This window comes from Rhinolophus hipposideros (assembly GCF_964194185.1).
Source record: "Rhinolophus hipposideros genome assembly, chromosome: 1".
NCBI lineage: Eukaryota > Metazoa > Chordata > Mammalia > Chiroptera > Rhinolophidae > Rhinolophus > Rhinolophus hipposideros.
The window spans coordinates 65,416,426-65,443,924 of record NC_138047.1 but is presented as its reverse complement, the minus strand read 5'-3'; the positions used below and the strand labels follow the sequence as shown (position 1 = coordinate 65,443,924).

Here is a 27,499-nt window from a genome sequence, read left to right as displayed (position 1 = left end):
ACCTCTGGAACAATGATTACTATGCTGGGTATGATGGGTGTGGTTGTGGTATGAAGTGTAATGGAAAAAAATGAGAAATATCATACAATCCCCAGAGGCACTTAGATTCTGAATTGCAAAAAAATAAGGTATACACATACGTGGAAGAAAATCTCAGCAGATGATTCCAAAGCAGCACATTCAGATGTTGAAAATTACGCTATATGAATTAAGATGTTTAGAGTGAATGAAAGACAGCCATCAATATTGGTCATTAACAGCTCTTCTTTTCTTCTTATTTCCTTTCTACAAACAAGGAAATAAAAAGGAGAGAACAGATTGGCCAGAGAAAACTGTAGTTTGACATGCACTAAAGATTTTTTAAATCTCTTTGTTCAAGCTATTTTCAAACCTTGATTTAGAAGCCAACTAAGCACTAGAGGGCAGAATGTGAGAATGTGTTGATATGGATATGGTTAAAATAGCTGCCAGCCTCACCCCTCACTATGGTTATATGAACAGAGAGTGTAGGCAAGAGGCGAAGTTCTGAAGGGTGCTAAATCGGTGTTCTGAAATTTCACCATTCCACTTAACTGTCTTGCGAGGGTCAGGGCCTGGCCAATACTTTTTAGCCTTGGATCCCCTTTGAAAGTTTGGTTCATAGTCTCTGGTCCTCCGTCTAATCTGACTTTTCTTTCTCTTTGTTTCTTTCCCATAGTGCCCGTGTATCCCAAGTCAGCAATGTTTCAACAACTGGAGAGTAAGTTACTGGAATTGGTTTTATTGCCCCTCCTTTCCCATTTATTAAACAGAAAGACAATTCTAACGTTGGATAGTATTGGAAGATTCATACAGTCAGCAGCCAAATGATTCTGAAAACTACCCAGAGGAGAGCAGTAAATAAGAAATGTTCCTATTGGAGCTTCTGTGTGGGTATGTGACTGGAGACAGCTATGCCATTTAAAAATATGAGATTTTTAGTTATTTCAGTGTAAATAATGTCAGAGTCAATATGTGCAAAGCAATCTGTGTGCTTTGGAAGGTATCTTGCAATGGAGGATGCCGTTAAAGGTTAAGGAATTATCTGTGTCTTTACTTCTTCATTATTTTTAGTCAACCTACATTTATTTCCTGTCTGCAATATGACAAATAGTGTTAATGTCAAATTAACCTTGGGCTTGGCCTTCCAAGACTTTACAGTCTAATAGGACACAGTGAAGAAAGCAAATTAGTGATTGCAATAGGTCCTTTTTTCACAGGGCAGTGGCAGTGCTCTGTTAATTATGTCTGTCACATGCCTTTTTCCTAAGGCTACCAGTTGCACTTTGACTAAAATCTAATCTCCAGCTACCTGCCCTCGCCTACCTCTCCAACCACATTGCTCATTATGCTTCAACCACCTGTTTCTGGAGTAAATCAAGTATATATATCTGCCTCAGAGCCCTTGCCCTGGCTGTTTCTCAGCCTGGCGATTCACTTTTTTATTATTTACCTCGTTGTTCAACTGTCATCTCATTTGAGAAGCCATCCCTGACTACCCATAGTCACTCTCCAACCCTGTACCCTATTTTTAGAAAATGTATCACTATCTACAGTTTCATGGTTTATTTGTTAACTATCTTTCCTCATAGTAATGTATATATTCTATCATATTCATGGCTGTATTCCTAACACATAGAAAAGTGCCTGGCATATATCAGTCACTAAATAAATATTTGTAAATAGTTCCTTGTCCAAAGATTTCCCATTGCACTCAACTCCCTTCCTTCCTTGCTGGGACATGGATGGTCCTTTTTGGACCATCTCCCATCAGCAAGGATCAGGAGGAGGAGAAGGGGAAGATGTGATATGATAAGGAGGAAGAAAGGAGAATTTAAAAAGGCACTAATTGGTATGAATTTGGATCTGATAGGATGAATTGGGATTTTTTTTTCCTTTGAGAAAGTAATCAGGGCAGGATTGACCCCTTACTTTTATGAATTTTAAAGAGATTACAAGATAATATCAAAATTGACATGTTCTTTCCTGTTTGTTTCCTGATAACTTGCACTTATATGTCTTGTATAGATTGGAAAAGGTGTGGGGTTAGTGTATACATATATGAAATGTACTCACCTTCCTATACCACTGTTAGTTAATCTTGAGTCATTGGGATGTAGAATTCTAAATATAAAAGTTCTAATGCCCAAGTTAGACTATGCTTACTTATTGTCTTAAAATAATTTTATTGAAATTACTATGAGTCTGTTACAAAACTATATTTGGAAAAATCTAAAGTTCTTCAATTTTTCAAAATCCATTTTATTTAAGTAAATGTATTTTAAATCTGAACATTTAAAAAATATATATGTAGTTCTTTTTTAATTTTAACAGCTTTATTGAGATGCAACTGATACACAAAAACTACATATATTTAATATGTATAATTTGATGAGTTTGAATGTGATTCTTTTTTCAACTGAAGAAAAACATGTTTTGAGAAGTTTAAGTTTAGAATTTTTCATGCCAGCTTATTTAGAATTAAATAGTTTGGTGATGAAAGAGGGTTTAGACACAGTGAAAGATCATGTAGCTTTAAAAATGATATCTTATCATGTGCTGTGGGGACAAAGCCAGGAGTGCAGTTTCCAGGCTCTTGGCCTCATGTGGAAAGGTGCTCACTTGGTTAGTAAATGGCCATCAACTGTGATTGGATGGCCATCAGCTGTGGCTAGTTGGCCGTCAGCTATAACCAGTGAGCCATTGGCCACTAATATAACTGCCATGGCTACGCTAGCAGCAAATGGGGGCTAGCAAGAAGATGGTGGCTGAGCTAGCAAGCGTGAATTGCAGTTAGCACGGCGGATTGCAGATAACAAGTGAGGTTGGTTGGCAGAGAGAAGTGTACGGCAGGTTGCGGATAGTGTGGCTCCTGCTTCCTCTGTCTCCAACCCAGCCGCCAGCGAGAATATAGTGGTATGACTCCCCTACCTATGGCTCCATGGGTGTTCCTTTTGGGCCTCACTATGTCCTGCGTTCTTATGTGGGGAGTGGGAGCTGAGACCCTGCATGCCACCCCACATGACATCTGCTCTTTTCAGTCTCTGTGCTTTCCTGTTTTTCTCAGGTTGAACAAAATAAATCTATTCTTCCATCTTCAGTAATATATATTGGGGGTGTTTATATGAATGCAGCTTTAAATATATGCATCACTCTTTAACTGAATAGAGGTTTGGAAAGATTTTGCTGTTCTAAGTAGTAATTGTGCTGGTGAGGTGTTCTTTATTTAATAGCATTACTCCTTCTATAATTTTACCTTAAAGGGATTCTAAATAGATAATAGGTATTACAAAATTATTGTGTCAGTGTGCTTTGTAAATCATACCGTCTTCCTCTGCAGAACTCGTATGATATCTGAAAGAAACTCACCTTTGTAAGAATGGGGCTATTATTATTCTAGGAGGAAAAAAATCTTTCCTCAGTCTACCTCATATTAAATGAATGGCCCTTATTTCCTGAATGCCTCCTATAACTTTCTAGACTTGTGGTGAGCATTTCTGTATTCCTGGACTCACAAAAATGAGAGACACAGTTATCAAGTTGGTGGGATTTGTTCAGTTTAGTTGTTTTTCATGCACAATACAAATATTTTTGAGATGAATGCTTCATACACTGTCTTTGCTCATGAAGTTGTGGATCTTTCATTGGAAATACCCGTATTTCCAAATTTATGGGTACATATTGTTAAAGGCAATCATTGACAAACTTGATGACCTGATTCATTTTGTATTTTTTTAACCAGACTCTTAGAAAGAACCATTCGCTCAGCTGTAGAACAGCATCTTTTTGATGTTAATAGCTCTGGAAGCCAAAGTTCAGAGGACTCCGAATCTGGAAGTTTGTCAGCATCTTCTACCACATCGGCCAGACAGCGCCGACGCCAAGCCAAGGAGCAGGATGACATTCGGTGTGGCAGAGACATGTGAGTTGCCATTGGTACTTCTTGTTTGTGTTTTCTCTTCTTTTAAAAATATACCCCTGAATTAGTCACTGTGTCATAGTCACACCTACTTCAGTATTTAGGTTAAAACTTTATAAGTTTCAAAAATTTAGAAATTCATGGGTGATTGAATAAATATTTCTCTGTCATCTAAATGTTTGCTATGTTGTAGGAAGCCACTTCTGATTTAATACATTTCATGACTTCCTTGTGAATATTTTATTTCAAGAGATACTGAAATGGTTGGAGGAATAAATTTCTGTATGCCTGTTTTTAACTTGTTTGACAATATTCAGTTGCTATTAGACTAGCTTATGAACCAGCCAATTTTTCTACTGTATTGACCGGATTAAATACTATACTATCACTACAATACTCTGACATTTGATTATTTTTAATATAAGAAAGTTTGAGCTAAAGTCTAATTAAAAGCAGAAATGTTTGAGATTTTTATGATTATAATGACTAATTTTGAAGCATTCCCACAGCATAAATTTCAAGAATAGTATTACAAGGAACTTTATTCTCCATTAAAAGATTTGATAAAATACAGATGAACAGTTGCCATTCATGTTATTGAATAATCATGATTTAAATTGTCAAGGTGAATAAATTTATATATAACAGACAATATTCATATATTTTTCCTAAAAGTTTTAATGTATTTATGTACTTTAGTACTTAGCCTCTGTAAAGTTGTTGTTTTGAATTCATTATTAAATATCAGACATTAAGCCAGATGGGGACTACCATCATTCTTTTTCATCTGGGCTCATATAATCTACACATCAAAATCTTTGTTAAAAGAAAAAACAAAACTTCTTTTTGCTTAAAGAAAAACTCGAGATAAATAATATAAATAAATCCCACGCTGCCCATCATTGAGATGTTTAAGGGCTATGTCATAAATGTAATTTTAAAAGTAAAACAATGTCAGTAGTATAACCCACTGACTTTTTAAGTAACATAAGCAGCACTTTTTTTCCAGTTTTGAGAAATAATTGACATATATCACTGTATAAGGTTAAGGCATAAAACATGATAGTTTCACTTATATGTATTATAAAATAGTTACCACAGTAGGTTCAGCTAACCACTTTTTTAAAAAACATTTGTCTTGGAGCTGGTGGATAAAAGGGGGTGCTGTAATATTTCCTTTAGAAAATAGAAAAAAATTATGATTCAGAAGATACTTACATTTAACATCAGCTACTGACTAAGCTTTATAGGAAGTGTTTAGGAGTATAATTAGATTGTGTATTGCTTATATTGTGTTACACAGCAAGTACAAATTATTCATTTAACATTCTTATCCTCTACCTCATATTTTGCCAAATAGTATGCAGCAACACTTTGCATTTTTTAAATATCTTTAGTGTGTCACTACATTATGCTTTTCTTTCTCTTTGTCTGGACAGAGGGATAGCAAGCCGAGGTTGGAAGTGGTAGTAAGCCTAATAGAACAGAGATGGCTGGTGCTCGTGCTGATGGTGGATGCGTACCTGCAGACAGGAGAGGAACGCAGTGGGATAAGGTCAAAAATGAACAGGAGCCAGAAAGGGAGAGAAATCTGAAACGGGGTAACCTCTACTGCAGATTTTAAAGACAGGTTCCCAAGTCCAGGCATGTTTCTACTATAGATTATCTTGATTATATTTTACTGTCAACGTCGGGAACAAAAGGGGCTGGAGAACAATAGAGACTGACTAATCACCTAAACACCTGTGAAACTTTAGCTTTTCCTTTAATCTTTCATCTCTGGTACTCCCTTCACCACTCATTCTGGTCACTGTGGTCAAACCATAGCTGTGCATTGAGTGAGAGAATCTTAGGGTGCAAACTATATATAGCTGAGTAACTTAACAGTCTCACCTTAGTCGTTCTCCTTAATATGTGGTCTGGACATTCAGAATTCTCCTCCATGTCCTCCCAGGCCCCCTCCTAAGCTGTCACTGGGTCACTGTCATGTCTTGATAGTCCTTCAACTCCCAGCCCATACTGAACCGCTTCTCTGAGCTCTCCAGGTCTTCGGAAAAGTGAGACCTTTATCTCTCAGGGCCCCAGACCTACTACTTTTTCCCACATAAAGGTCCTCTCCCATATGTCCCCAGGAGATACACTCACATGGCATCTGTTGTGAGAAGGTTGAGAATCATTATTATATAGCCTGTAGTAAGTATGTTTTTCTCAGTATATGCTTATATGTAACTGATTCATTTATCTAAGATTTTCATTAGACTTTCCTTAAAAAGGAATGATTAAGCTATACTTTACTGTATTCTGTTCAAAACTATTAATATTAGCTCTACAAAATGGTTAAAAAATGTTTTGAAAAATAGAAATTCATTGAAATTCATAATCCATCTATTTTGCCTCTAACAATTTAAAGATGCAACCATATAAAAAAAAATCCTTGAATCCAATGGTAACCGTATTTCACGATAAGATTAAGGAGTCAATAAATTCTGTACTAAAATAATCATAGCAGATTTTTGAAATAAGCAGTTGAGAAGTTTGGCTAATATGATACTTCATTATAGTGCACACAATTTCTTATTTGTCTAAATTCATAAGGAAACATCAATTTTCTATTATTATTTGCCACAAGAAAAATGTAAAAAGTTAAGCAATATATTTATTACGTGAAAGTGTTCAGTTTAATTCATTTATTAAAAAATTTACCATCTGCTGTGTACATGGAAATGTATCTTGGGGATGGGTGTATGGAAGTTCATTATGCTAGCCTATTTTTCTATATGTTGAAAATTTCATAATAAATATTTTTTAAAAAGTGAAATGCTTAAGTAAAAATGATTTCAATCTTCCAAAACACAGTGAACTGGAAAAACTTTTTTTGTTACGTAAATATTACATTAAATTCCTACTGCAAAGTGAAAAGAAAAGCATGCTGCGTTAGGGGAATAATAAATGGTTCAGTATTGTTAAAACATTAAGTGTGCGTGTAGGGGTGAGGAGGAAACTGAAAAATTTTTTAAAAACACTAGAAATAAATTTAGATAGTGAAAGCCAGAGGCCGTAGAGATCTAAGTTTAGGTCAAAGGGTCAGTGATGTCAAGTATAATTGAAACTTGTCAGAATGTTGCCGGAAGGAATTGCATACCAGTGCTCCTCACCATCATATAGGTGCTGTGGCTGAGAGGCACTGACTCACACAACAGTGAAGACTTTCCGTTGGGGAGAACAGGATTTCCACATGAGCACAACTGCTCAATCAGATTTTCATATATTTGTTTGCATTGGGTTTATTCCAGCCATTCATTCACTATTCAAAAAGATTTTAAAATAAACTCTGCTTTTTAATTTCTAAAAATAATTTTTAGTTTTTGTATTGGTCTGCTCAGAGTACCACTGACTGGGGGGCTTAACCAACAGAAATTTATTTTCTCACAGTTCTGAGAGACTGGAAGTCCAAGATCAAGGTGCTGACAGGAGTGTTTTTTGATGAGATGTCTCTCTTTTACTTGCAAACAGTGCCTTTTCACTGTGACCTCACATGGCCTTTCCTCTGTGTCCGTGCTCTCCTGGTGTTCCTTCCTCTTCTTATAAGGACACCTGTTCTATTGGATTAAGCCCCCATCTTTGTGACCTCATGTAACCTTAATTACCTCCTTAAAAGCCCTACCTCCAAATACTGTCACACTGGGGATAAGGGCTTCAGCATATGAATCTGGGGGAGAACAATTTAGTCCATAACAGTTTTCAAACATAAAAAGCCCTCCATTAAAAAATAATGATTAGATGTATACCCCAGGAGTTAAGGAAAATATGAAGACTGACAAGAAGACAGAATTTGAGTAGTAGAACAGTGTTGAATTTCAGACCAAACTCATCCAGCCATCCACAGAAGGTACTGCTGTCAGTGCATGGAGGAGAGAGATTTAAGAGTGTTTATATGAGAATATATGCTGTATGATGGCATGTTAATTGCTATCAGATTTTCCTCATGTCTTCAATTATTTTATATTAGGATTTTTCTTATAAATGTTGCACATTTTTATATAATTTTACTAAATCTACATATTTTTACATTAAAAGTTGTATACCATAAGAATAAATTAAATATGGAACATTAAAAATTACCAGATAGTATAACTTTAAAAATGTTATGATAACATTAATTCATAATTTTGTTCCAGTATAGCCCATCTAAGACAGGATATGAATTTAGATTGCAGAATAAATATTTAATGTTATCTTTCACTTTTGGATGTGGTTGAATGGATAGTAAAATGTGGTCATCTATTTTTAATCTTTAGAGCTCATTTATTTCAAGATATAGTTTTAGATATTGAGGGGGAAGCGACTTTAGGGTCATACTACGTAGAAAAGTAAAATCTCATTCACTTGTACCTTACCAAGCCATGGTGCTACACTAATGGTTTATTTTGTTCTGATGTAGTAAAAGACAAACATTTTGCTAAGTAATTTAATTTTGTGAAATCCTCTTAAAACGGAATGTTTAAAATAAATAAAACTGTTTCAAGAAAATTAAATGAATTAAATTATGATATTCATATCTACCTCTAAAACTAAGTCATGAAGGACCTCCAGGTATAAGCTTGCATCATGGAACTTCTTATACTGGAAAGTAACAAATCCATATTTCAGTTAAAATGCTTTGTATTCCATAGTTTTTATTATGCTATTTCTATCAAGATTATCTAATGCAGTCAGATTTACATCTTAATGCATTTCTACTATGCTAAAATGTCTTTATCATTTGGGAAAATTACTATCTTATTCTAGAGAAAAAGACATTATATTTTCTTTTCAGATTTTTCTCCATACATTGTATTAATTTATAAAATTTATTTGTTTAATAAATGTGTGTGTGTGTAATATTTGACTAATGAGAAATGATTTTGTTAGCCTGCACTAGTCTCCCTGTTTGAATACAAATTATTTCTGGTACAAATACAAAAGCTGTTCATTGATAGAAACACAGCCCTTGCCAATTTGCCTCTAGGAATAATTTCTCTTTTAATGTGTTTATTTGGCACCAAGAGGTCTTAGGAGTGGCATTCTGCTCAGAATTTGATCAAAGTTGCAAACTGAAATTTCTAGGCACTCTTCTGACATCCTATGTGATGCAGTGGCAGTGTCATTAAAATGTCCCTTTTACCTTTTAAAATAAAATAAAATTAAGCTTTTCTTTTTTTTTTCAATTCAAGGGGACTTATCAACAAAGAAAATATTCCTTCTGGGTTCACCACTCTTGATGATTGTATTTTGAATGCTCAGGAAGTGGAAAAATTACATGACAATACTTCGGATTATATTGGAGAAAGGGGCAAACCTAAACGTCAGAAATCCAGTTCCAAACTTTCTGAGCTCAGTGAAAATCAAGATGGTCTTGTGGTAAGTGAATCTTCTTATAAAATTTTTACTTGTAGCCAGTTAGGAAATAAATATCACATCACTTTTCCTTGCTTTGTAAAAAATAAGAATAATTTCAATCTTGAGTTTCACAGAATTATAAAATATGAGTTCTCTAGGAGGCCTTAGAACTACTAAATATACACACTTCTATTTCTTTTTAATAAATATAAAAATCAAGGCTGAGAAACATGACGTTCTGCCTAAGGAGCCAGAATGTCAGTACACACCTTGATTTCCATACTATTCAAATTGGTCTGATTTTGATCTCATTCTTTTGAGCATTTAAAAATTTTATTTTTGGAACAAAATTGTCAGTAATTTGCATTTTCCCTTGTTTTCTCTCATTCTGCTTCTTCTTATCTCTATGAATACGTACAAAACAATTTTTAATGAATGAACTTAAAGCAAAGCGAAAGAAAAATACAAAGCGAAAGAGATTCAACTATCTTTGTGTTCAGAAATCTCTTCCTGTTCAGAATTTTATTTTCAACTCTATTTCTACCAAGTATTTTCTTCCAAATTAATCAGAAACACAAAAACATTAATCTCCTACACAGTTACCTCAGACCTGAACCCTGGATCATTAATTTGATATATAAGCTGTTACAAGTGGTTTCTGTCACTAATTAAATATTTATTTGTTTTAACTATTAATATACATCATCCTTTTTTATGTATGCTTCGGTTTCTCTGAAAAATGAGAACAAAAGTCTGTCTTCTAATTCTCTTTAGTTTTAAAAATTGTAACCAAGAATTTAAAAATCCAAGGATAGATTTTATGACATAACATAGAGTCCCTAGTAAAAATAGGTAATAGGTAATATACAAGTGTGAACAATAACACACTTATTGTTCAGTGTGTAAATCCTCTGATCTACTTTATCTCTGACCAGTTCTTAACCTCCATGCTGGGTACATACATTTAGCTCCATATATGTAGCAGAACTTATAGGTAACCTATTTTTTTCGTTGTCAATTTCTACACGTGCTCACCCAAGATTCCCTATTTTTCCTAAAAATATACATAAATGCAAATCTGGGGAACACATGTTCATTCTGTTTTATTCCTCGAAATGTCTTAATACTCTGTTTTCAGTGAACTGATCAGCTTGAACTGCCAGAGCAATCATTTACCTCAGACCCATGTATGACACAGTTCTCCAAATAAAGAATGTAAGCTTGTGGAACCATTGCACATTAAATGCTACTTAATATTAGCTTAATTCTTATTTTGGGGAAAAATAAATTTTAAAAAATCATACTCAACTTCATTAGCTCTTTAGTGCTAATGATTTGCTTATCTGCCAAAGAGAATTACAGTGACTAAAAATCTGACACTTGGCTTCTTTGAAAATAATGTACTTCTCTGTTTGACTACCTTTTGACTGAACTGAACCCATCAGTAAGTTTTTTCCACCAAGAATAGTGTCTTGGATTTGCTAGGTGGTAATAGCTAATAAAAGTAGAAAAGTACATTTATTCCTTAAAATACCAGGTCGGACTGTTAAATTCACGATCTCATCCTAGAAAAGGTGCTACATACCTCATTGCGGTCACCTTCGAAGTACTCCCCTTGGGAAGCTATGCACCAACGCCCTCGCCTAGTACACCCTTCAAAACATTTTTGGAACTCTTTTTCTGGAATGGCCATCAGAGCTGTCGTCCTATTCCCCTTGATGTCCTGAATCTCATCAAAATGTCTTCCTTTCAATATTTCCTTTATCTTCAGGTAAAGAAAGAAGTCACTGGGGGCCATATCAGGTGAGTAGGGAGGGTGTTCCAATACAGTTATTTGTTTACTGGCTAAAATCTCCCTCACAGACAGTGCCCTGTGAGCTGGTACATTGTCGTGATGCAAGAGCCATGAATTGTTGGCAAAAAGTTCAGGTTGTCTAACTTTTTCACACAGCCTTTTTAGCACTTCCAAATAGTAAACTTGGTTACCTGTTTGTCTAGTTGGTACAAATTCATAATGAATAATCCTTTTGATATCAAAAAAATTTAGCAATATTGTTGCAATAAGTTTGTGAACTTAATTGTCAGACATCATGTGTTTAATTGATAAAACTAGGAACATAGTCTTTATTTAAAAACATTTGAATGGGGAAGCTTAATTTCATTTTGATCTATTTTATGTGAAAGGATTTTCCCCCACCTTAGTTGCCAGTTCCACATTCCAGGATTGTGCATGTCACTTGTTAATAATATAAGTGAGTTAAGTGGACCATGTCTTTTTTGCAATGAATAATTTAAAACCCTGCCAACACAATTTAGACCGAAGAAAAACTTCCCTCAAAGTGAGGGTGTTCTCTCAGATCTTTTCTAACTCATATTCCATGATTTTTAAATCTAATCCTCATAGGTAACCACAAATCAAAGAGCCAGGAACATGACATTGACTAGTATTTAGACGACATCCTAAAAGTTAAGTTGTACATCTTAACTTCCCACTTACTTTTAACCTTCTAATTTTACTTTCCCCAGCTCTCCTTCAAAACCTTTTTCTATTCCATTTCAAGTTCTTTGCACTCTGATTAAATATTTATTCCTTTAGCTGGAAAAAAGAATTATGCATAATTATATGCCTTCTGTATACCAGGAAATATTTCAGATCTTGGAGATACAGCAGTCAGAAAAACAGGCAAAAATCATTGCCCTTGGTGAGCTTACATTCTAGTAGAGGAAACTGACAATAATAAAGAAAAATAAGTGAAATATAGGATATATTAGATAGTGATAACTACTAGAAAGAAAAATAAAGCAGGAAATGAGAACAGGAATTGTGAGGGGACAGGGGGTGCAATTTTAAATAAAATGGCCAGAGAAGACCTCCCAAGAATTTGTCATTTGAGTGTAAAGACCTAGAGGAAGTAAGGAAACAAGTTATACTATGATAGCAGGTACAAAGGCCTTGGCAATAATTTATCTGGAATTCTCAAGAAACCATAAAGATATCACTGTGGCTGGAATAGAGTGAGCGAAGTGAAAGAAGTAACGTGAGAGGGGGCAGATTAAGTAGAGTCTCATAGATCATTATAAGGACTCTGCCTTTACTCTGGGTGAGATAAGGATCCATTGGTGGGTCTCGGTGGAATGGTGACCTAACTTAATGAAATTTGGTTTGACTACTATGTTGAGTAATTGGGCAAGGGTATAAACAGGGAAACTAGTTAGGAAGCTATTGCAGTGATAATGGTTTGAGCTACCGGGACACCAAAGACAGCACATATTGCCCTGCAGGCTGTACAGTTGTTACCATGTGAAAGGTCCTGCTTCTCGCAGCATAAAAGCCAAAACTCGAAAGCCTAGGTTGGTGGAAAAAAAGCAAGTTTTATTCCAAAATGCCAGCCTTAAGGGAAGACAGTGGACTCCCTGTCACAACTGCCTTCCTGCTCTTCATATCGCCAAAAGGTTTTATAGCCGTGCAAGGAGGGGCAGAGCAAAGGAAGGATAAGTTGGCCAGACAACTTCAGGAAAAAGCGCTTCCTAGAGGCTGGTCTTCCCTAAGGTCAGGAGTGAATGCCATATAGATGGAAAAAAACCCTCCCCAGTTACCAGGCCCACTGTGCACACTGGTCCGAAGTAAACAGAACCATTGGAACTGGTGTGCATAGTAAATGTACAGTAGAATCATCAAGTTTTGGTGGGAGGACAGAGAAGCAAAGAAAGGAAAAAAAAAAACCTTTCATAAAGTCCCCAGCCAAACCACTATCAAATCAAATTATATCAGAGGTTTACATTTCAAAAATAGAAGATACAGGGTCACCATTACATAACGAATGCACTACTACGGGGACACTGTTCACATCAATTAAAATGTGAATTGTTTCTCCTGGAGTAGTGCTTTGCATAAGTATGAGGTAGCATATGGGCTCTCGAGACATTTTGAAAGTAGTATTGAAAGGATTTCCCGACATTACCTGTGGTTTGAAAACAATAGAAGAGTAAAAGATGACTCCAAGTTTTTTGACTTGAGCAACCAGAGATTTGTGTTGCCAGTTCACTGAGATGGAAGAAAGAATGAAGTTTTAGGGATAACATTATGGGTTCAGTTTTGGACATGTTAAGATTGAACTGTCTCAACCTCTATAACTTTACTAACCATTGTCACCCCAATAAACTTTAATTTAAAAAAAGAAAAGATTGAACTGCCCATCAGATATCTAAGAGGAGATATCAGGGAGGCAACTAGGTTTCTGGGCTGAGAGTTAAGGGAGGATATCCTGGCTGGAGTTCCAATGTGGGAGTCATCAGCAAGCAGATAGAACACATTTAAAGCCAATATACTGGATGAGATAACTGAAGGGGAGTGAGTGTGGACAGAAAAGAGAAGTGGCCTCAGGGACTGTGAGTCTTGAGACCGACCAACACTTAGAGGATGGGGAGATGAAAAGATACCAGTAGAAAAGACTTAAGAAGGAGCAAGCAGCAAAGTAGAAGAAAAACAAGGTGAGTTTGTTGGCTTGGAAGCCAAGTAAACAAAGTATCTCCAGTTGGAGAGAAGGTCAGGTGATTGGTCAAGTAGAAGACTGAGTTTGACCATTAGAATTAGCAAACTGAGATCACTTAAGAGCAGTTTTGGTGGAGAGCAGGGAACAAAAGCCATTTTCTAGAGAACATGAGAGAAGAGTGAAGACAGTGAGTAATAATTTCAGTGATCTCACCAGCCCACAACACAAAGAGAAAAATATGCTGTAGACCTGAAAAAGCATCTTGCAGATTTGGAATCTCTAAAGTGGGAAATTTCTGGGCTTTTCCCTTTGTCCTTTCACCTCTGGATGCTGTCAGACCTGCAGAGACCAAGAGATGACAGATAATTCAGAGATCAGAAATTAGTGGTTGTAACTGGCCTTAGAGAGCTCTGCCTTATCTCTACTTATTGCCACGATTCTACCCTTTCCCTCTCCCCTTAAGCTCCTACCTCACACTTGTGCCCTTGAGTCTTTCTCAGAAGGAAAACTTGTCCGTTGGTTTACTTGAAAGAGCTCTCAGACAGTCGACTAACAGTAGTGTTTCCGCAACTTCCCTCACTCCTGCTTCAGAATTTCTCTAAATCTCCACTCATTTTATTTTCTTATCTGCTCAAATGATAAAGTGTTTTTTCTAAATTCTAAGGTTAACTACTAAGGTTAAGTAATATCTTTGGAAATTCTATTTTCTATCTCCATCTCCCCACCCCACCACCATGTATGTGTATAGACATACACATACACACACTTTTCATTGCTTTCTCACCATTGACTCATTTCTGTTGGCTTAGGAAGTCTCTGTCTCTAAAAACTGTCTCTCTAGAGCACAATTTAACAGTTTGAATCAAATGTCATAAGTCAATCATGCAATTTATTCAATAATCCTACCTGTGACACTTTGTTCTATTACGTAATTTTAAATATAGAAAAGACCATATGTATTAATTTGCTCACCACAAGGGTCTCTATAATCATGGAAAATTAGAAGCAATTTAAATGTTCAAAAATAGGAGACCAGATAAGTAACATTTGTATGGCACTTCAATAAAATATTATACAATAATTGAAAGTATGGTTCTGAAGACTATATAATAAAATAGAAAGTGTTATACAATGGAATATTACTCAGCCATAAAAAAGAATGAAATTTAACCATTTGAGACAACATGGATAGACCTAGAGGATATTATGCTAAGTAAAACAGAGAAAAATAAATGCCATGTGATCTCACTTATATGTGGAATCTAAAGAACAAAATAAACAAAGAAAACAAAAACAGACCCATAGATACAGAGAAAAAACTAATGGTTGCCAGATGGGAGGAATGTTGCAGAGCTGGGTAAAAAAAAAAATGAAGGACTTAAGAAGTACAAATAGTAGTTCTATTAGGGGATGTAATGTACAGCATAGGGAATATAGTCAATAATACTGTAATAACTGTACAGTGCCAGGTGGGCACGATACTTAATTGGGGGAATCACTTCATAAATTATATGTGTCAACTGTAATTGAAAAATACAAATAAATAAAGTAGAAAATATTTGAAAATGGTTGTATTGTGCTTTGCATATATTATCAATTTTAATCCCCCCAACACTCCATAAGGTAGCTATTATTATTCTAAACATGGGGGAAATGAGGCACAAGAGATTAAATAACTTGTTTGAGGTCACACATAAATGGTGCAGGATTTTACTCTACTTTCCCTCAACATTAAAAGTCATGAAGCAGAATCTGTAGTGCATGCATTTATGCATGTGTATGAGGTGTGACAATTAAGTTCATGAACTTGTTGCAACTATGTTGCTAACCTTTTTGGATATCAGAGGGATTCTTCATTATGAATTTGTACCAACTGGACAAACAGGTAACCAAGTTTAGTATTTGGAAGTGCTGAAAAACCTGCATAAAAAAGACGAAAATTACCTGAACTTTTCGCCAACAATTCATGGCTCTTGCATCACGACAATGCACCAGCTCACAGGGCACTGTCTGTGAGGGAGTTTTCAGCCCGTAAACAAATAACTGTATTGGAACATGCTCTCTACTTACCTGATCTGGCCCCCAATGACTTCTTTCTTTACCCAAAGATAAAGGAAATATTGAAGACATTTTGATGAGATTCAGGACATCAAGGGGAATAGGACGACAGCTCTGATGGCCATTCCAGTAAAAGAGTTCCAAAATTGCTTTGAAGCGTGGACTAAGCACTGGCATAAGTGCATATCTTCCAAAGGGGAGTACTCCGAAGGTGACTGTAGTGATATTCAGCAATGAAGTATGTAACACTTTTTCTAGGATGAGTTCGCAAACTTAGTTGTCAGACCTCCTCGTACGTGTATAAATATATATAAAAATATTCATTCCTAGGAAAAATGACTGAAAGGAAATATACCTAAAGAAATGATTATATGATTGTGGTGGCAGTACTACAGGCAATTGTTAGTCCATTCTCTGTTTTCCAAATATTCTCTGATTATATTCTGTAATAAGTATTACATTTAATATATAAAAATACATAGTTTAGTAGCTTTCTTATTCATAAACAACCTCCATTTGATGTCATGTACACCCTCTGAAATTGCATGCAAGGTTCAAGGAAGGAGCATAAGTCTTGCACTAAGAGTTGAATTTCAGTTCCAAGTTTATCACTTAATAGCTATGGCAAGTGGGCATGATATTTGCCTCAGTTACTTCATCTGTGAAGTCAGGGATATTAATATCTCATTGTGGTTATTTTTTTTGTGAGATTTGAATGCAATGAAATGTGCTAAGGAACAGGAAAAACTGAAAACAGTACATGTTTTAATTCCTTTCTGTTCTCTCTGCTCTGATGTCCAATCTCTTTCCTTCAATTTACCATCTAATACTTGGAGCAGTCTGTATTTTTAGTTTCAATTCTTTCTACACTTGCTCATCAACCCCTGGGGTCCAGATTCTAACCCCATTTCTCTGAAGAAACTGTTTTCTCCATGTCACTGGTCAGACCTGTGGTTGGAACTGGCCTTTGAAGACCCTTGTGCTATGACACCTACTTGACCTTTGTCCTCTTACCACTATGACTGTTTTCTTCTTTGCTGGATCCTTCACTGGCTAGTTTTCCACAAAGTATGCTTGAATGTAAATTTAGCAAGATTTCTGTCTCATCTGTTTTATTCATCAGTACTTTATCTGAGAGCTTCTCCACTTCCATGGTGCTTCTCTACAAATGACTTCCAAACCAACATTTAATTCATGCTCTGTGTAGTTCACCTTAGAAAGGACTTCACACTCAACAAGTTAAGACCAAACTTACCATCTTTTTCTTTTGGATCTATTTTTTACTCAAGACACCCATCTGATATCATCAGATCATCACCGTCTTAGTCATTTTCTAAGTCCTTTTCTTTATCCCCAATCCTTCGTCCAACTTTTCAATTATTTGTCAAATTTAGTTAACTCTACTCTAGCAGTATTATATGTGTTACCCTTTTCTCTTAGTATTGCCATTACTTAGCTGAGGCCCTCATTATAACTAGTCTGGAACATGGAAACAGTCACCCAACTTATCTCCATGCCTCCACTTTCTCCCTCCCCTCTCCCGTCTCTAAACCATCTTATCTGCTGCTGCAAAACAATCATCTACCTACTGCAGAAATTTTTAACTCTTGTTTACAGTGTAGTAAAACTTAGCAAGAATGCCTGTCAAAACTACATGACAGTGATTCTCTGAGTGGTGTCAATATAATGTAAAAAAGCCCAACATTGTGAACTACAGATTTAAAAGTATTCACTCCTTCGAGCATACAACAGTAAACTAAATGACAAACACTATTTCAGGCATTAGGGGCACAATGGTGATCAAACAGACACACTCTGTACCTTCCTGAAGTTGACATTCTCAAAGGATAAGATAGATAAGAAATAAGTAAATATATAGTCACATGGCAGTACATGCTGTGGAGAGAAATGAAGCTGGGTAAATAAAATAGGAAGTGGTGTTGTATAGATGGAGGTCCTCAGGTGAGGCCTCACTGTGAACGGTACTTGTGCAGGGACCTGCAGGAGGTAAGGGAGTGAGCCATCAGGATATCTAGGGAGAGGCAGCAACAGGCTTAGTGTTTTGAGGGTAAGCCAGAGGCTGCTGTGGTTGGAACAGGGTTGAGGGGAAAGCATTGTAGGAGATGAGGTCAGAGACGTAGCAAGGGTCCTGATCACTTAATGTTTTGTAGCCATTTCTAGGTCTTTGGCATTTACCTTGAGTGAGATGAGGAGCTGTCCCAGGATTAACAGGAAGAAAGTCATTTTCTGAGATATCTTTTGAAAGGATCACTCTGGCAACTGGGGTGTTAAGAATACCCCAGGGGTGGTGAGGGATAGACGAGATCTAAAGCAAACTAATTGACATAATCTAAGCAAGAAATGATACCGACTTAGGCCAGGATGTAGCAATGAAGGGGGTAAGAAGTCGTCGGATACTATGGCTATATTTCAGAGTAGAACCAAGAGGATCATCGAATGGGTTGGATATGAGATGTGAAAAAACAGGCAGGAGGTGCAGAATGACTCCACGACTTTTGGAGTAGCTGGAAGGATGGAGTGCCATTTACTAAAATGGAGGAAACTGTTGGAGGGGTAAATGAGAGGGAACAAATAAAACGTTCCATTTGGATATGTAGAGTTTGAGATGTTCATTACAAAAGAAGTCAAGTAAACCGTTAGATACATGAATCTGGAGTTCAGGTAGAGATAAAATAAGTTTGGAAATCTTTGCTACACAGTTGGTATGTAAAGTTGTGAGACAGGCTGAGCTGACACCTGGGGAATGAGCAAAATCGGAAGGACTGCACCCTGGGACATACCAACATTTAGAGGCTAGGCAGAAGAGAAGGTGCAAGCAAAAAAGATTAAGAAGGAGCAGCTAGCAATTTCCAGTACAATATTGGGGGGAAATAGCTTTATTAGATTCGAGTCAAGAGAAAATCAGAAGACAGAAATTGGAATAGCGACTGAGTGATGATTTCACATACAATATCTGTCTAACCCACATCTACCATGATAGCTATTTTGGTGTGAAAAGGGAAGAAAAAGCCCAGTTAGATGGGTTCAAGAGACTATATAGGAGAAAATGATTTGGATACTGCAAATATGGAGAGTCTTTGGACAGGTTTTGATCTACAGGGAGGCAGTGGCTGGAGACAATCAAGATTAAGGGAAGTTTTTTAAAAGGCAGAGATATTCAGACTTTCTATAAGTTAAGTCAATAGCGAGGGCAAAATGATGATGCAAAAAAGAAAGGGAACCATTGAAGGATCAATGGTCTTGAGTAATTGGCAGGGGATGGAACCTACTGGACAAGTGGAGGGGTTTGGTCACAAATTACTTTGATTCGAAGACTATTTCATCAGAAACTTAAACAGTTTTGCCCCACTACCTCCTTTGCATAACAACAAGTTCTGTCCCTGTGTTCTAACTACAAGCTACTTTTCAGTTAAGAAAAATGAGTACTCTTTTAATAATCTCTTTTAATAATCATGTTTATACACACCTCTAGGATTCATTTCCTTTGCATACTATTGAGTAAAGAAAGAATGGGCTGGCCTTGAGTTTTATGTTTTGTCAAATAATGTTTAACATTAGTATTCCGATAGAAACGAAGGTAATGTGGACAGTGTAACAAACTGGAGTTGGAGCAGTAACCAAAATATAAAAGTCATGATGGCAAGGACAGGTGTCTGTCTGGTTCACCATTCACCATTGTATTTCATGTTCATTATGTTTCGGCAGTCACTAAAAATGTGTCAGGATGGAGGGAAAGAGTAAATGAATGTTTGCCATAGTGTTTAGGGTAACTTGTGTAACAAAAAGACTCAAAATATAATGTCTGGAACACAATAAAGGTTCTTTCTCCCGTGACAATCTGAATCAGGAATTTAGAGCTGGGGAGAGGAGTAGAGGGCTTGCTCCACACAATTTTTCAGGGACCCAGGCCAACTGCCTTTTTGTCATCTTCAGAAAGTAGCTTCCAGGGCACTCTGGCGGTTTTCATCTCCATCCCAGCTCACAGAAAGAGAGAATGAACATCGAAGAATGTACCTGCTGGTGCAATTTATTGACCAGACCTGGAAGCCACACACATCGCTTCTCACATCCTGGTGGAGAAAAGTTGGTCACATGGCCATATCTCATTGCAAGAGGAGCCAGTAAATGTGTTGTTGCGGGGCATGTGGCTTCTTCATTACTGTGGAGGAAAAGGGGAATGGATTTGGGTGCACAGATAGCACGCTTTTCCATAGGCATCCTCTTACAGTACCAGTAGTTCTTTTGGAATATAGATGAATTTTTATACAGTTTTAAGCAGTAAAACAAAATACACATAAAACAGTACAAAAAGAAATTCAAATCTGTCATTAATCATTTGTTAATGAGAATATATCAAACAGTCTCCTTCTCTTAGAGCTCAAGGTTAGAATAATGAACCTGTTTTGACTAGCAGCATTCCATGTAGCCTTCAGACTAAGTCGTTTGTATATTGAGAGAAGGCTTTTTTTTTTTTTTTTTTTTTTTGGTGTCCTCTATAAAGGCTTTGTCAGCATTTTATACTTTTAAAAGACAAATTTGTTTTTGCTCCAAGTGTTTTCAAGTGCTTCAGTGGTCAAACAGGTTTTGAACCTCGCTTTCAATGCCAAAACAGAGAGGGGGCCGGGGGAAGAAATGAAAATAAATTCCACAGTCTAAAGCTAATTTTTTCAAGGCTTTACTTTTTTCAGATTTGAGGTTACTTTCATAATTGAGCAAGATGGTTCTTAAAATTCCGTTCCAAAAATTGTCCAAATAAATTATATCATAGCAAATCTATGTGTTTTGAAAGTCACTGGTAGGACCTGAGAGGCAGAATTTTATGGATTATAAATGAGGCTTTATCTGTTTTTTTAATGCAATTCAAGAAGCAGTTTCTTTGCATTATACTTAAAATCATAATCTGTTCTATGTTCTTTCTTAAAATTACCTATTTAAAAGATTCTAACTTCAAAAGTGTATTAAAAAGTTAATACAATAAAACATTTTTATAATAATTCTATTACTTCAACCTTTAAGAAGTGAAAACATTAATTAACTACTCTTACTGCACGTAGAGAAGTGTTTTGGACCTAAACCAGATCAAAACCTTCAAAAGACATTGAGCCAGTATTTTCTCATAAGACAAGTGGTGTTAACAAGTATAGAACATGTGAAAGTCCTGTAGCTTACCTCTCATGTAGTGAAGGCATTTGACATTAAAAAGCCCTTATTTTGACCTGCACATTCCATTTTCCCTTTTCCCCATCTCAGTGAAATGGGGGACTTGCTGATCTATTTCTTTATCTTAATCTTCCCTCCCTAAACCTTAGGCAAAGGATGGAAGTTAGAATTTATAAAACATTTTTCACCAAGGAAATACATACTTGAGTTACTGTACTCATATACCTTTACTACCCTTGTCTGTTTCATTCTGAAAAAATTAGGGTAGGTTGCCAGATATAACACATTCTTCACATGTTCCTGTTTCCAAAAGGTATAGGGTCAACCAAACCACCTTAGCAAAGGAACACTGTGTACTTGCGTGCTGCTTTAGTGGGAGCAGGCCATGAATATTCAACAGCCTCAAGTGTGCTGAGGACAACCTGAAAATTAGAATTATTTTAAAGTTTTAGAGAGGAATGTTGAGCAATATTGAAAGTCACTCTTTGTCAATTACATCCATAAAATCTCAGATCCTTGGAGAGTTCTTAAACATATGGACCAAACTTTTTTTTTTTAAAGTGGGGTGGGGAGGGCGTTGAAGAAGTTCCTATTTACTTGTTTTAACCATCAAGATCAGCTAAACTTTCTCACTAAATTTTACACCTGCATTTTGTAAAGCCTTCTATTGTATAACTATCTTCTTTCAATAATTCTCAAAACTTATATCAGTTATATCTTTGTTCTTTCTGTTTAGGAAAAAAATCTTCTAATTGAAATATCTTCAAATTTATATAATGCTATTAAGGTTTATTTTCTATTCTCTCTTCCTGAATGTTTCTTCACCTTAATCTGGACATCTTTATGTCTTTTGAAATAGTCACTTGCATATAATTATAAATGGACACTTTTACAATGATCTGAAGGTAAAGGCTTATGCTTTCCCTAAGAATTCATGTTTCAGAACTTTAGGAAAACTTAATACTATTGCACTAGATCTTGCACTAAAGATTTTGATAATCTATTGAAGATTACCAATGAGAACAAAGATTCTTTGTCATAGATGTATCCCTCTTTATCAGGAGGATAGCATTCAGGTAATAAGAGTAATTCTGCTTTGGTTTAATGAGAGCCATTTTAAAGAGCCTCTTTTAACTCAAACTTTAGAGTGATAAAAATGTGAATATAATTGTTGTCATAATTTATTTCTCAGATTCATTCTAAAATTATCTTACTGTAAATTATCTAAGCATGTAAGTCAGTGTTCAGTAATAACAGGCAAAAATACCGTCTTTCCAGTTCCTGAAACATTGCCTTGACTGTAGACAAATAGTAGTAAAATATTTTCCCAGGGGATTTCATAGTTCTAGAAATAGTAATAATAACAACAACTCATACTCATTAAATGTAGCAGGTTTTATTCTAGTGCTTTACATGTATTATCTCATTTAATCCTCATGACCATTTGATGTTAAGTATTTTTACCATCTCCATTTTTCTGATAAGGAAATTGAAGGTCAAGTAGGTTAATACAGTAGTAGTAGGTAAATGATAAAGCTAGGGTTCAAACCCAAGCATTCTAACTCCAGAGCCACCAATTTAACTGTTATATTATGCTGTCTCACTTTGTTTTTTTCTTTGATGGAGCCTAGGGTTTTAATCTTTAAGAAGTCTAGACAAGTTAGCCAAACCAACCTAAAGAGAAAATAATTCATCTATCTACCAAGACAAATACTTGTTTTCTACTCTATATGTTTATTTTTTGGAGAGATTTATATATGTCAATTTCATGGGATTATTGTGAACCTTAATCAGATTTACCTTGTGTTTTTCATAATGAGAGGTTATAAATATGCAGATGAACACATGTTGCTTCAATGTGTGTTCTTTATTTCGATGACACAGAATGGGCGGCTTTTGCTTAATGTCCTTTTAATACATGTGTGAATCTTTGAGTTCAGTGAAATTCAGGTTCAAATCTCCAAGGCAGCTGTTTTTGAGTCTCCTGAATGGAAATATGCTCATTAGCTCATTTGTAATCTTCCTTCATGGGTATCGCTTACATATTTTGTGCTCAGTCATCTGAAGTATATGTAGAAAGCATTGGCTGTATTCACAGAGGCAGCCAAAAACCCTTACAAATATGCCTCCTGAGAAGCATTAAGCCTTCTTGGTCAATGTGAACATACATGCTATTTTTTTTTTCTAACCCCAATTTTTATTTATTTTTTATTTTTTTATAATTTATTAGTTAAAGGTGTACAAGACAAGGTAATACTTAGACATTCGTCATTTATATCCCTCACACTGTGAAGCCCCCTCCCCCCATCCACTATCCCTCCGACCTCGCACGGAGCCATCACATTATATATATAAAATTGCTATTTGAAGTAAGTTTCCTATTTATATTTTTTCCATCTTAGCAAATATAAACATCAAATATTGGAAAAAGGAAAGTTCTTAACTCCATTTCTTTATATGGGTATTTTACAGTTTAGGTATATATTACCCCAGATCATATTGGCAATATGTACTGAAAAGGTGTTATATAAACAGTGAATGTTATATCAGTTTCTGATTATATTCGAGATCAGATTCCTCAATTCTATTTCTAATGCCACCCTCATATTCTGGCAATGTGAGTTTTGCTGTATTTAGCTATAAAATATAGATAATGCCTAACAAGGGCTCAATGACCATTTGTGTGATGCTGTCAGATATCTTTGTTAAAAGAATGATAAAGTTTAACATGATTTTATGCAAGCAGTGTCATAATAAACTGTCATAATTTTGCTAGTTTTAACAAATACAGAAATACGAGGACTAGAATGAGTTATAGCTGCATATTATCTGATGTTTAGTTTTAAAGAAGGGAGGGTCTGCTAGTGCATATTTCTTACCATTCGTACTGTACAACCAATGATTTTTTTTGTTACAGAATATGGAAAATCTCAATTCCACACCATCGCATGAGAGCGCTGGACCTGATGATGTTGAACTGATGTCTGGTGAAAGGTAATTTTAGAATTTCCTCTTCACATTGTTTATAGAAGTATGAATAGATCTATTTTTCACTTGATGCAGTGTGCGTATAAGAACTAAAAAGAGTAGGATTAAAGGACTGTATGTTTACCATTATTTTATAGCAAGGAAAGTACTTAGAATAGAAGATCTGCCATGGTGCTCTGAAAGGCTAATAACCATATTCGTGTTTATGTTTCTACTTTTGTTTTACTTTGATTAATTTGGGAGGGGGCTGTTTTTAAATTATTTAAGAATTTGATTTAGAGCTACTCAGCCTACTTTTAAAATAAATCACATCATAATTTCAATTGATGAAAAGCATTGTTATAAGCAGCTTGACATTTTATGACGTTTTGTTATTGTTGCTGTTGTTTATAGCAAAGAAAACGAAAGAGACAATGGACATACCCATCGTTTTGAGGTGAGTAGCTAACAAGTAAGATTGTGGCTGAGACAGGATTGTTCACGTATTCATTCCTGAGAGTACATGTGAAGTGGTAGTAGCCTGTCAATAAGGGATAATGAGATTAAGTGACAGCACCGTGTTTGGTTAAGTGACAGCACCATGTTTGGTTAAATTCCAACCACCGTGTTTGGCAAATAATGAGACAGATTACTTGAGAAATCATAAGAACTCCATTCTTTCGCTCTTAAAATTCTGCTTGCAAAGATAAATGTTCAATAGCATGGAGATTTCTCTTTAGGTTTTCATAAAGTAAAACAAAACAAAAAGCCACTGCTTTGATGCTCCATGATTTTATGCATTTTTAAAGTGACTGAAATAAATAGCCAGTGAGTTTTAGTGGATTTCTCACAGGGATTATCTCATTAACTTTCAAGTTAACATAAAATCAGTTCGAGTTATTAAATCTAATCCATTTTCTGAGTTTTGTATCTCGTTTTAAGTAAACAATAAAGAAAAAATATGTAACTCCCTTACATTGTCTGTATCTGCAAGTTTCGGTTACTTTCCTGGCTTTCCTGTTATCCTTTGAGGGCATTGCCATGTGGACCCAAGTATTTGGTTTTCTTGCTCCCAACTGTGGTTTCTGTTCAGTGTTCTCAAGCTCATTTTCATTCATATATGTGTATGTGATCTACAGCCACATGCTTCCCGCTCCCCCTTCATACTTACCATCGATTTTCTTTACAGCAAGAATTAAAGCTTTTCTCAACCTGTCCTTGGATTCTTTGATGTATTAATAATCCATAGAATTCTCCCTCTAGCTCAGTTATTCCTAATCTTTGTTGGGCACTGAGCTAATTCACTGGTGGATTTATTCAAGAACATACATTGAGTCCTACTATGTATAGGCACTGTGCCAAGAGCTGGGATTTAATAACAGCTGCAGCCCCTGCCTCCATAGAGTTTTACAATCTAGCAGTTTAATCATCTGAAAGCTGTGACTCCCCTTCTTATAATAATGCATGTTCGTGTAAAATCTGGCATAAAATTGCTGGACATGAACGACAACCCTCGCCAATGCTGTAGACTCCTCCTATTTTTTCTCTTCTGTTCTTTTTGTGTATGCCTCTTCATTAACACAGCCAGGTAATAGGAGGGGAATGCTACCTATTTCTGACATCACAGTTTCTCAGCCACTTCTTCATCTTATTCCCAACTCATTTAAGCTTCCTTCCTTGGGACCCAGGCAGCAAGATGACACTCATTTCTCATCCCCTAGGTGCAGTTTTTTCACAGCACAGTTTCCCCCATGATAATGTTGTTTTATTTTTCTTCTGGTTTCATCCTTTCTCTGTTCTCTTCCTCTGTTCACAGCAAGCACCTACTCCTCATGCCATTCAACACTATTTTAAAGAGAATTGCTTTGCCAGCCTCCTAGAGAGGTCTTCTGGGTTCTTCCCTTTTATGCCTATTATCCTTTAAGAGATAAAAGGGGACAGAGCCACCTTTGTGGATGAACTTCATAACACTAACTCATAAATTCCAGCCGGCACCCAAACTAAATCCGTGCTGAATTCACTATGCCATGGTGTGTTTGTGGATAACTCCCGTGGCAGTAGCTGAATCATGGGAAAAGAATCTCAAATCCTTCTTTCATGTGCCAGGACCTGTTCTTACATGTGTCACCCCTGGGCAGTTATCAATCAGCACCTAGCCTACTGTTGGCGCTCCTTAAGCATTCACTATTAATAATCATTGTCATCATACTTTCAGCTAGGAGATAAAATTAGGTGGTGAGTTAAAATCTAAACTAAGCTTTTCGTGTCACCTTTCTTTCACAACTGCACCAAAGGAAGAAAAAAAGACATCACTCCACAAGATGTGGGATCATGTTTCTACTCATGAAGGCATGTGCACTTTTCACTGGAGGAAATATTATTAATGAAGGGCTGTGAAAAGATCCAACTTCCATTTTGAAAGCTCTTTCCCTTGTTTCTAGTTTGTTGTAATTTTTTACTTTTTAATATATGTAGCACTTTCTAGGACTTATTGAACAACCGAAATAGTTCATCCGGTCTTCTGGTAATACCACAAATAATTTCTAAATTTCAGAGAGGAAAATTAAGTCTAGACTTTGGTTACCTCTCCTCAAATTCTGTTTAGCTGGTATTGTATTTCAAGTCTCCTGTAGAATGAGATTGAGATGCCAAAATTTACATGCCCTCAATGAATGGATATGATAATTTTTCCAATTTCGTTTTCCATTAAGGCAGATTTTATCCTCATTGTTATTAAAATTTTCCTTGTAAGCTCTTTAGATTCATGCAGGATACAGCAAATGACAGCTGCTAGGGAAAGGTGTAGTGTTTTTCTTGTTTTGACTAGTATTTCCATTAGAATGAGAAACATTAACCTTCAGCCTCAGAAATACTTTTTAAAGGGATAGATAAGCAAAGAGAGGCTTGTCTTAAAGTCTGCTTCTCAAAGGCAAATAAATACAGGCACAACTGTGACTTTATTTTTTAAATAATGATTTTGCAACGTTAAATGTGTTTTTATTTGAATGAATGTGTTGAAAAGTGAAAATAGGCTTATCCCTTTGTTGCATGTCTTTTTATTTCTTTTAATTATGCAACTAATTTTATCCAAAAAGAGAATTTCTTAAGTGGTTTGTATTAAAATCTATTTAGTGACATATTGATAATGAAAAAACAAATTTAGAGTCGCTTCAAAAATGCCAAAACTTAAAGTATGATTTCTTTGAGTAGGATTGGAAAGGCCGACCTTTTAATAAAGTAACCTGTTTGGGCTGTATGAAATGATATAAAGGATAACCTAGCTCATTGTAGAATCCAGAATATTTACTCTTTTGTTTATTTTTAAACTAAATTAATAACTGAAAGTATCCAGAAGAGAGGTCATCCTTAAAACTAGCAATTTCTGGATTCTAAAAAATATCACTAAAAATACAGAGTTCAGTTTACATTAGAGGTTATGCCTTACACTTCAGTTTGATTCTTTCTGATAAGGTATTTTCCCGTT

The 27,499-nt window shown here is 35.8% G+C and overlaps 1 protein-coding gene across 8 annotated transcripts in view; it reads left to right on the top strand.

Annotated features, from left to right (window-relative positions):
* The window catches only part of FAM13A (family with sequence similarity 13 member A), a 274,476-nt gene that overhangs the window by 208,264 nt on the left and 38,713 nt on the right, over positions 1–27,499 (top strand). For 5 of the 8 annotated variants that reach the window (XM_081042945.1, XM_081042944.1, XM_081042943.1 and 2 more), the window contains 5 exons: positions 698–739; positions 3,761–3,940; positions 9,151–9,337; positions 23,966–24,042; positions 24,430–24,472. In XM_081042945.1, the coding sequence (XP_080899071.1) occupies positions 698–739; positions 3,761–3,940; positions 9,151–9,337; positions 23,966–24,042; positions 24,430–24,472 (529 nt within the window). Of the gene's footprint in view, positions 1–697; positions 913–3,760; positions 3,941–9,150; positions 9,338–23,965; positions 24,043–24,429; positions 24,473–27,499 lie in introns of all 8 variants that reach the window. The other 3 variants (XM_081042950.1, XM_081042948.1, XM_081042949.1) reach the window with 1 other exon arrangement.